This window comes from Suricata suricatta, chromosome X (genome assembly GCF_006229205.1).
Source record: "Suricata suricatta isolate VVHF042 chromosome X, meerkat_22Aug2017_6uvM2_HiC, whole genome shotgun sequence".
NCBI lineage: Eukaryota > Metazoa > Chordata > Mammalia > Carnivora > Herpestidae > Suricata > Suricata suricatta.
This window is the reverse complement of record NC_043717.1, coordinates 28,085,679-28,096,525: the sequence shown is the minus strand read 5'-3', so window position 1 is coordinate 28,096,525 and position 10,847 is coordinate 28,085,679. Positions and strand designations below refer to the sequence as shown.

At 37.1% G+C, this 10,847-nt stretch overlaps 1 protein-coding gene across 1 annotated transcript; it reads right to left on the bottom strand.

The window, feature by feature from the left end:
- Positions 1-495: 495 nt before the first annotated feature.
- Positions 496-5,263, bottom strand: LOC115284122 (E3 ubiquitin-protein ligase RLIM-like). The gene is given in 5 exon segments (XM_029930757.1): positions 496-1,268; positions 1,270-1,425; positions 1,510-1,966; positions 2,525-2,941; positions 5,023-5,263. Coding segments are annotated over 5 exon segments (1,887 nt in total). The 3' UTR covers positions 496-652.
- Between the last annotated feature and the right edge of the window lie 5,584 nt (positions 5,264-10,847).

Below are 10,847 nucleotides of genomic sequence, written 5' to 3'. Positions count from 1 at the left end.
GCTCATATTTATATACATTGCACATTCTACAATATTTATGACTATTGCTTTGGTTATAAAACAATGTACTCTCACCTAATCCAGGATTGAAAATTTTAAGAAAAATTTTCTCGTTTGGCCAATATACAAAACATCAACAACAGTAACAACAGAACAATACCTCCCCACTCCCAAATCTCCAGAGTGTCTAGGCAGAATTAGGAGAAAAGGCTTTATTATGTTTGGATTGGAAAGAAAGCATGACCTAAATTTTTATTTTAAAGTGTCATGCTTTTGTGATACTTTTATGGGGACAACTAGAATTGAAATAAGTAGGCATGTTTTTGAACTTGAGTTTTACCTTTTTACGTTAAAGCTTTCAGACTGCAACATAGGAGGCTCTAAGCAGTAATTGGGTGCTTTGGATCACTTATGTAAACATTAAGATATATAAACCATGAGATGCTCTATAAAAATTAAGGATAGGTTTTTAAAAATATGTATGAACTACACTTGTAAAAAGAAATTGAAACTTTAATATATTTATAAAGCAAACATTGAAGAAATACTTATATCTGTAATACCTATAGATTAGATACAAATTGTTGTCCACTCCAGAGGTGGTCATAAGCAGGTGACACTTTAACAGTATATATAGCTGAGAATTCAGATCTCAATCAGAATTTTGTCTTTGAGCAGAATATGCTACTTCCGTATGACAAATAGGACAGGTAGAATTCTCTGACAGCCAACGATCAACACAGTCGACATGAAATTCATGAGTGCAAGGTAAGATGTGAACTTTGTTGCCTTCTGTGTACTCTGTGATGCAGATGGCACAGGATTGTAATGCATCACCTTCACCAAAAGACCTTATAGCCAAGTTGTCAATCTGTGCTTTGGGAAGTCCTGTCCATTGGTCATCACTATTATAAAAGACGGGGTAAAACTGGTCCCAGGAGTCACCGTAATCAAATGTTATTGGACTCAGAGACCTATTTTCTTGCCTTGTTTCTGACAGTGAGCCTGGTGATAAGCTTATGTTGTTACTGCCTTCAAATATCACTGAGTTAATTTCTGAATCTTCATCCCTGGAGCTGGAACTGGGCATAGAAGTAGAATTGAAATTAGACATGTAATTGGAGTCTGAGCTAGAAATCAATGTGGAAGTTGAATAGAAATCAGAACTAGGATTTGAATTGCAATCAGAAGGAGTCATAGCATTAGAGGCATCTGTTTCATTTAGTGACTCTTCCCTTTCCATGTGTGGACTTAGGGATGAGACACTGCACTAAATCAGTATCACTCTCACTGAGGTCACTGTCACTTAAGTCACTGGATCCTGTCACTGTCTGCCTTAATGTGCTCTGAATTGGAGGACATGGTATATCATTGAAGCCAGTAGTTAAAAGGATATGACGAGAAGGAATTCTGGCATTCCTGGCAGTAATTTGTTCTGATCCAGGTGATCCTATAAACATTGATTCGGATTGAATGTTTTCTGCTGGACTTTGGCTGTTTTCCGTGTTGTATGCTCTTGCATCTGGCTGCTCAGAATGTGGAAATATATTCCCAACTCCACCTTGTTCACTTTCTAAAGAGACAGTGTCATTTGGTATCTCACATGTTAACTGAATTCTGGTAGCTATGCTATCTCTCTGAGAGTGGGCCCTAGGACAAACTTGTCCTAGTTCAGGATTGGGCGGTATGGTTGGATTTATCTCTCCCAGTCTGCAAGATTCACCGTCATTGGTTGTGCCTGGAGAACTTTCTTTGTGAAGTGCACCGCTTGTTCCAGAAGCTGCAGCAAGACCCCTATTTTGCAGCTCAAGTCCAGTTATTTGCTGTCTTGATGTTTCCTGGTGCGGAATCCGAGGAAAGTTCTCAGTCTCATTTACCAGAGGCTGAAGAATCTGATCCCTTAAACTATAATGAAATCTTTCTAAAAGTTCATCAATTATGTTTGGAGCCGGACTTTCAGTTCTTGCTCTGGTTACCCGGTCGTCAGGCCTCCTGCTTCTTGCTCTTTGCTGACCTCTGGTAACCGGGCCATGCATTAATGCTTCAGTTGTACTTTGTTCTAATCCAGGTGATCCTATAAACGTTGATTCAGCTTGTATGTTTTCTGCTCGACTTTCGTGCCCAAGTCCACCTTGTTCACTTTCTAAAGTGACAGTGTCGTTTGGTATCTCGATCCTTAAGTCAAAAACAGTAACTATCTTATGTCTCTGAGAGTGCGCCCTAGGACAAACTTGTCCTAGTTCAGGATTGGGCGGTATGGTTGGATTTAGCTGTGCCAATCTCCAAGATTCACCATCATTGGTTGTGTCTAGAAAACTTTCTTCTTGAAGTGCTCCGCTTGTTCTGGAAGCTGCAGCAAGACCCCTATTTTGCAGCTCAAGTCCAGTTATTTGCTGTCTTGATGTTTCCTGGTGCGGAATCCGAGGAAAGTTCTCAGTCTCATTTACCAGAGGCTGAAGAATCTGATCCCTTAACCTAGAATGAAATCTTTGTAAACGTTCATTAGTTCTGTTTGGAGCCGGACTTGCAGTTCCTGCTCTGGTTCTCCGGTGGTTGGGCCTCCTGCTTCTTGCTCTTCGCTGACCTCTGGTAACTGGTCCATGTATTAATGCTTCAGTTGTACTTTGTTCTGATCCAGGTGATCCTATAAATGTTGATTCAGATTGTATATTTTCTGCTGGATTTTGGCTGTTTTCCGTGTTGTATGCTCTGTAGTATCTGGTAGATGCTACATATTCATTCTCTGGATTTGGGCTCCCATTATTAGGGTTAGAATTTACTGGTAAACTGAATGTGGAATCATTGCCGTCTGAATTAATCTGGCTTGTTTCTTCCCAAGATTGGTTTTCTCTTTGCCCACTTGTCACATCTTCAGTTTGTCCGAAAGGGTTCAGACAATCTAATAGATACTCACCACTCTTGTTGGAAGACTCTTCTCCACCTGTTAACAAAAGTGGAGACATAAAGGAACTAACAAAAGTAGAACCATCAGTGAATAGCACTCTGAAACTCTTTTCCAAAAGCAAAGAAATTAGAACTTCGGTACTCATATATTTTATTTTATTTTACTTATAATAGTTTATTGTCAGATTGGTTTCGATATAACACCCAGTGATCCTCCTCACACGTGCCCTCCTCCATGACCATCACCCCTTCCCCATTCCCCCTCCCCCTTCATCCCTGCGTTTGTTTTCAGTATTTAGTTTCTCATGATTTGAGCCCTGTCTCTCCCCAACTCTCTTCCCCCTTCCCCTCCCCATGGTCTCCCTATAGTACTCAGATATTTTATTTTATTTTATTTTTTAACATTTATTTATTTTTTAGAGACAGAGAGAAACAGATCATGAGCAGGAGAGGGGCAGAGAGAAAGGGACACGCAGAATCTGAAGCAGGATCCAGGTTCTGAGCTGTCAGCACAGAGCCCGATGCGGTGCTCGAACCCATGAACTGTGAGATCATGACCAGACCCAAAGTCGCATGCTCAATTGACTGAGCCACCCAGGTGCCCCTGTACTCAGATATTTTAAAAAGATTTCACATGTATAGAGTTGATATTTTGTAAACTACATTTTCTAGATTTACAAGTAATGGAGGAAAGCTTTAGTTCCTTCTGAAGAGAGTTAATTGTAGATAAATTTAGAGAATATTTTTAATGTTTTCAAAGGGAATCTGAAGCAAGTCTATTTTCAGCATTTTACCATATACACGGGCTTGTGTACCACTGTGGGAGGAAAGTCAAGAGACAGTAGTTTTTCACTCTACTGTCAAAACACGAATACAATTAAACAAGGATAAGGTACAGTGCTAGCATTTCAGTTTGATTTACATTAAAACCTAATTCTCATTAGCCAAAACATTATTTCTTCTAGGCTCTTAAGTGCTTATGCTAACATTATAAAGTTGTTCTAAAATATAAGACTTGTAACCATTGCCCAAATTTAAATAAAGTTTATAGATTTAAAAGTATTTGAATACTTCTAAAAAAGGGAGGGCATCTGGATGGCTCAGTCAGTTAAGGTGTAAAAAACCGTAACAAAATATTAGTAAACTGAATCCAACAATACATTCATTAGAAGACCCATTCAACAGGTGCTTGGGTGGCTCAGTCAGTTAAGCATCTGGCTCAGATCATAATATCACGGTTCATGAGGTTGAGCCCCACGTTGGGCTCTGTGGTGACAGCTAGCTCAGAGCCTGGAGCCTGCTTCAGATTCTATGTCTCCCTCTTTCTGCCCCTCCCCCACTGACACTGTGTCACTCTCAGAATAAATATATTAAACGTTTTTTTTTTAAATAAAAGTATTTTAATACTTCCTAATGTTACCAAGATGTTGAATTGACATGAAATTGAAGGTCAGATCAAATGAATAGACTGAATCTAGCATAGTACATTTGAGGCCATATTTAAGAACCAAACTGTTATGTATCCTCTTCATTAGATAGTAAAATTGTCTACTTCACACTAGGAGTGAAGCACCAGACCTGGGGTTAGAGCAGGATTTCTCAACCTTGGCACTCTTGACACTTTGGTGCTGGGCAACTCTTTGTTTTGGGGAGCTATCTTATACATTGTAAGATCCTTAGCCTCCCACTATTTCCCAGTAACACCCACTCATCATTTTTGACAACCCAAAATATCGCAAGACATTGTGAAATGTTCCTTGAGGGTTGGGGACAAAATTACAGCCTGTTGAATAGCATATGCAGTGTTTTTTGCTGGTGAGGAAGGCCATATAACAAAAATAAACTCAGGAAGTGCGAGGAACTTTCAACTGAGGTGGAAACCAAGAAAAATATCAATAGGCTATTTCACACTGTTTCACAATTTAACTCAAATGTGAACTGGGGGAAAAACCTATCTTTACATTCTCACTGGAAAGTAAGTAAATACCATTTCTCTTTAGTGAGAAATTGCTTAGCACCAAATTAATGTGTGCCACTTCTGAATCGTCTTTGGCTGACACAATTATGAAGTTCCTTACCCATCTGGTTCTAGTCCCCTTCCCTAAAAGTGAAATATACCTGCATTTTCCTCTGAGTATGCCGGTGAATTTTCTTTAATTTGTTGAAGTCTCTTCAGTAACTCTTCTACTGTACTTTCACCGGGGATGCCTAACAAATCGTTATCCCTCATAAGCTTGTAGTCTTCTTCACTCAGGTTATTTACAAATTCATAGAAGTTTTCTTCCCGGACCGATCGGTCCATCTGACGTTGGCGCAGGGCTGCGGATCCATCTTCTCCGTCAGAATCTGTATTTTCCATCTTGATGAACAAGTTGAAAAGTATCTGACTTTTAGGAGATGCTGCTCAAATACAATAACCGGATTTTAATTTTTTAATGTATATATATGACAATAAAATACAGTAACCGGATTTTAATGTATATAGGTATATATATGACATATAAAGTACAATAAAATGATTTTAATGTATATAGGTATATATATGAGACATAAAATACAGTAACTGGATTTTAATGTATGTAGGTGAATATATATGACATATAAAATTCACTAACCAGATTTTAATGTATATAGGTATATATATATATAACATATAAAATACAATAATTGGATTTTAATGTATATATGTATATATGACATATAAAATACAATGATTGGATTTTTATGTATATATGTATATGACATATAAAATACAATAACCGAATTTTAATGTATATAGGCATATATATGACAAAAAATACAGTAACTGGATTTTAATGTATATAGGTATATATATAACATATAAAATACAAAAACTGGATTTTAATGTATATAGGTATATATGTTAGACATATAAAATACAATAACCGTATTTTAATGTATATAGGTGTATATATATATATCACATATAGACTACAGTAACGGGATTACCTCTCTGTCTCCGTTGGATCAGCTAGGCCGTGGCCTCGACACCCATGACACCTGTCGTGGTCGCTCCCTTTTCGATCCCAATCAGCACTGTCATACCTTCTTTGGCCCACATGTGTGGAGTGCCCTCTCAGGCGCTCGGGAGGCTCCTCCGGGTCCTGAAATGGTCCTGTTGCTATGTGAAAGAACACAAAGATAAGTACTTCCGTGACGTCACACTGCCCACCGCCAACGTCCGGCGTGCGCGCGCACATTCATGCACACACGCGTTCTAGGGAAGTAGAAAGGTTCTCATGGTCAACAGCCCAACGGCCCTGCCCTGTTCTCCTGCTGCACTCCTCACATCACAGAAACTAAGGAAGGCGAACATGTTTGATAATTCACCAGGGCCAGGCCTAAATGTCTTGATTGGAGTTTTTCCTTTTCACTCTTTTTTTTAAAGCTAGGTTTATTTTTTATTTTATTTTGTTTATTTATTATTTTATCATTTTCAATAATTTTTATCATTTTAAAATATATATTTTAATCCTATGTCATGCTGAATAGCTTCCTCTATAATGACACACCCCTTCAAGATTTTGTCAAAACAAATTTTTAAAAAAGGGCCATCTGGGTGGTCCAATCTGTTAAGCAACTCTTAATTTCAGCTCAGGTCAGCCTCTATCAGGCTCTGAGCTGACAGCAGGGAGTCTGCTTGGGATTCTCTGTCTCCCTCTCTCTCTCTCCCCCTCTTGCATGCTCATTCTCTCTCTCTCTCTCTCTCTCTCTTCCTCTTTCAAAAATAAATAAATGAACTTAAAAACAAACAAACAAGCAAAAACTTTGGCAGCTTTTCTGGTTAATTCCTTAAAGAATTTTCCAGAAGAGCATTGTTTCATTTTTGTTCTCCTTTCTCTTAAGTATTATAAATATTACTTAAATCTAGCCAGAGACATCACAGGTACTTTTAAAACATAGCTATAACAATTATTTTGCCTACTGTAGTTGGGTACTGATATTGCTGATTTTGTTCTATGTATGTTAGTGCAGTTTAGGATGGCGTGGTGAGAATAATGTTCATTTGTAATGGTATCTATCTGAAGGAGACTTCCAAGAGTTTTTGGACTCATTAATAATACCAGCCCCACTTAACAGGTTTTTTTTTTGAATCCTTCATTCAAATTGTTCCTGTAAACACAAGATTTGGCTATGAAATTCTAACAGGATTCACTTGGACTTATTTAATAATTAATCTGTCCAACATAAGCTGAATCAGTTAATGTCTACTAGAGACATGCCAAATATTGTGAAATAAAATACTCCCAAGTAATTTATACTCCAGGTGATAGAAAATCACATAGAAACTATGAAAATAAAATATATCATATGCTATAAGAGATTCATATCTATACTGTTGTGTAAGTACCAGAAACTGTGTGATGATTATTTAATGGGAGTGGGAAAACGTTTCAAAGATATAACATTTAAATATGGATCTTTAGATATAAATGTAAGTTTCTACTGGTAGAAAGTGGCAGTTGAGTATATATTGGTGAAGAGATTCCGTGTCAGACTGAGGGAATAGACTTGCAAGACCTTGGCTTTTTTGGTGAACCATGGCCACAATTTTGGAGTTATGGGGAATTAATGTGAAATTAATCACAGAATGAATAATTGACACAGACTATAAATTGAGTTTTAATTTTTTTCCTATAAGAAATAGGGCACATGGGGCCCCTGGATGGCTCAGTCAGGTGAGTGACAGACTTTGGCTCAGGTCATGATCTCAAGGTTTGTGAGTTCAAGCCCAGCACTCTGTGCTGACAGCACCGAGCCTGGAGCCTGCTTTGGATTCTGGGTCTCCCTCTCTCTCTGACCCTCTCCTGCTCGCGTTGTCTCTCTCTGTCTCTCAAAAATAAATAAAAGACATTAAAAAAAATAAATATTAAAAAAATAAAAATAATAAAAGTAAAATATGAGATGTTACCTGTAACTATAGAAAGTGAAAAATTATTTTCTACTGTGGTTGCTAAGCTGGTAGGATGTAAACCTAAAGATGCTTGTGGCTATTTTGTGTGCCTGAGCATGATGACAATCACCATAAAGAGAGGAGAAAACAGATGGAGAAAGGGCTAGATACGTAAGAAAAAATTGGAGAAGTTCATGAAGCTGGTCATGCCTTAGGATTTTTAGATCTGCAAATCAGTGTATTTCTTTTTTTTAATGTAAAGCTTGCATAGGATTACTGTCACTTACAATTTGAAGATTCCTAATAGTTATAGCAAGAAAGTGATAGGATCAGTGATCTAATCAGATGTCAGAAAGTAATTTTTAGTAAATTTGCCACATAAAACTTGTTTGCTATGGTCCATTTTATAAAGTTAACATGTTTATGTAGGTTTAATTGGGTTTAATCTTTAATGAAAAAATAGTATGGATTTTTCTGTCACTTAGCATTTGTTAGGCAGTGAAATTGTATATAATTAGGTAAAAATAAATTAGCAACCATTTTCATTTGATTATGATTTAACTCTGATTAGGCATATATGTTAATTGGTTAGGTTATTAAATATTGGCTGAGGTATGGCTTCTAGGTACTAGTAATAGCTCTATTTCATTTAAGTTTTGAAATTTTCTTTGCCACGCGAATGTACCTCATCTCAGACATTGAGATGTTCCTACAACGTTACCATTTAAGTCTTGTGTTTAATATTTGTTATCAAACATCACAATTGGTTTCCCAAACATTATTTGAATTCATTGTATTTAAAAGTGATACACTTGAGACAATTCAATATATAGGAAAGAGTATTGGATTAAGAATTTAGACACCCAAGTTGAAGAATAATCATTAATTCATCATTTGCCCAATCACTTAAACTCTCTAGACTCCAATTTCTGAAACTCTAATATGAGAAGGTTGAACCCGTTTTCAAAGTTTGATTTAGTCATTTGCTTAGACAGAGAATTGGGCAGTGGGAATTGAAAAGAACACCTGAACCACAGTGTTGGATTGACAACCATAAAGTAAAGAAGAAAGGGTGAGTAGGGATTTTAAGTTAGTATAGCAATACTGAGCTAACAGAGAGGCAAGAGAATCAGAGCAGGTCCAAATTCCAGTGTCAAGTCAGGAATAACTGTCTTCCAGAAGATCAGTTCAAAGCTAATAAGTTGAAATGGAATATTGAGTCATAGAAGGCAATTCCAGATGATTCAGAGCAGAACCGGGGCAAGGTCCTGACAAGCTCAGGGATCACAAAATTGAGGTAATAGCATATGTGTATGACTTTGATTTTAGCTTGCTAAGTTAAAATATCTATGCCTTGGATCTCTGAAGGTTAATACTACGTTGTCTTAACATTTTGTTTACAAGACACGTGAGATGGATGACCTTAATATTTTTTCCATAATTTTATCAATGAAAATATAATCACAACAAATCTTAATTTATAAAGCACCAGGGAAAAGGTTTTAGTTAAATTTTTGCAAAGTAGTTATAGTACAGTATGAGTGTAAACAAAAAGGTAAAGCTAATTATAATTACTTACCAAGTTAACAAATTATTTTCTTTTTAAGATTTTTCATATTTAAATTCACAAATGAAGATGATCAGATTTATCATTTTGAGGGGGAGAGGAAAAATAAAGGCATGTTTATCATCTTCTAGATATACTTGCTGTATGCTCTGTTATATATACATGCAAGGCTTGGGTGACTAATTGTCAGACCTTTTAATAAACTGGATTTTTATTTGTATCTTTGCAGCACATCATTCTTACATAGGAACTAACAGGAAAAAAAATACATGAAATAGCCAAGCATTCTATACTAGAAAAGTTAGGTAGCATGTTGAAGAGTGATTACTTAGCTGCTATACAACTGTGTCTAGTGCTCAAAAATACATAAAAAAATAGAGCTGTATTTGATAACCCATTAAAAATAAATTATTTATACCTGAAATGTTTTTATACAAATTCAGGTCCAGATTAACATTTAGAACTAAAGGTAAATAGCACATGTACATAAATTCCAACAACTTTAGTGGCTCTTTCTTTTTTTTAATGTTTTATTTATTTTTGAGAGAGAATAAGAGCGTAAACAGGGGAAGGTCAGAGAGAGAGAGGGAGATACAGAATCCAAAGATAGGCTCCAGGCTCTGAGCTAGCTGTCAGCACAGAGCCCGACACGGAGCTCAAACCCACGAACCTTGAGATCATGACCTGAGCCCAAGTAAGACACTTAACCAACTGAGCCACCCAGGCACCCCTAGTGGCCCTTTCTTTTAAAAGAATGATCACAATAATAAGTTGATCACTAGGCAGCTTTTAACTACTCAACAAGAAAAGGCTGCATGTATTTTCTTAAATCAGGAGACCACAAATTGGATCAACATTCTGTTTACTCTTGAGCCCAAAGTCAGCAGTATATAAAGAAAAATAAAGGTTTACCTGAAATATCAAAATCAATAACTTCAAGTTGCTCACCTCACCAACATAGAAGATATTGGAATAACAGCAAGAGCATGCCATATAAAAAATTTACCATTTGAGGCAAAACTTGAAACAAGTAGAAAGTTAGGTAGCATGTTGAAGAGTGAACTTTTCAAGCACTAGTGGCTTGTTCCATGGACTCTGATGGAAGGAATGTGTTGCTCTTTTCCCCTTCCCCACCCCTGCTGTTTCCGTTTCTGTTTCTGAGTGCTCCGTTAGATTGCTTACAGAATCAACCCTAAGAGGGCACTACTCCTTCCTCTTCAGGAAACTTGCAGAGATTCTTAGATTACAGTCTGGACTTGGATTTTGTTTCTGGTAGAAGGCTTCTGGATCTAGACCTGGACTTGTTGGGGAAGAACTGCACACCAAGGAGGACTTGAACTTGGATCTTTAGATCTGGATGCAGACGTTGATGGTGATCCGCTGTCAGAGTGAGATTGAGACTTTGCATGGCTGAAGCCAGATCTGTCCTGAAATCAGGATCAGCTTCTGCTATATTGGAAT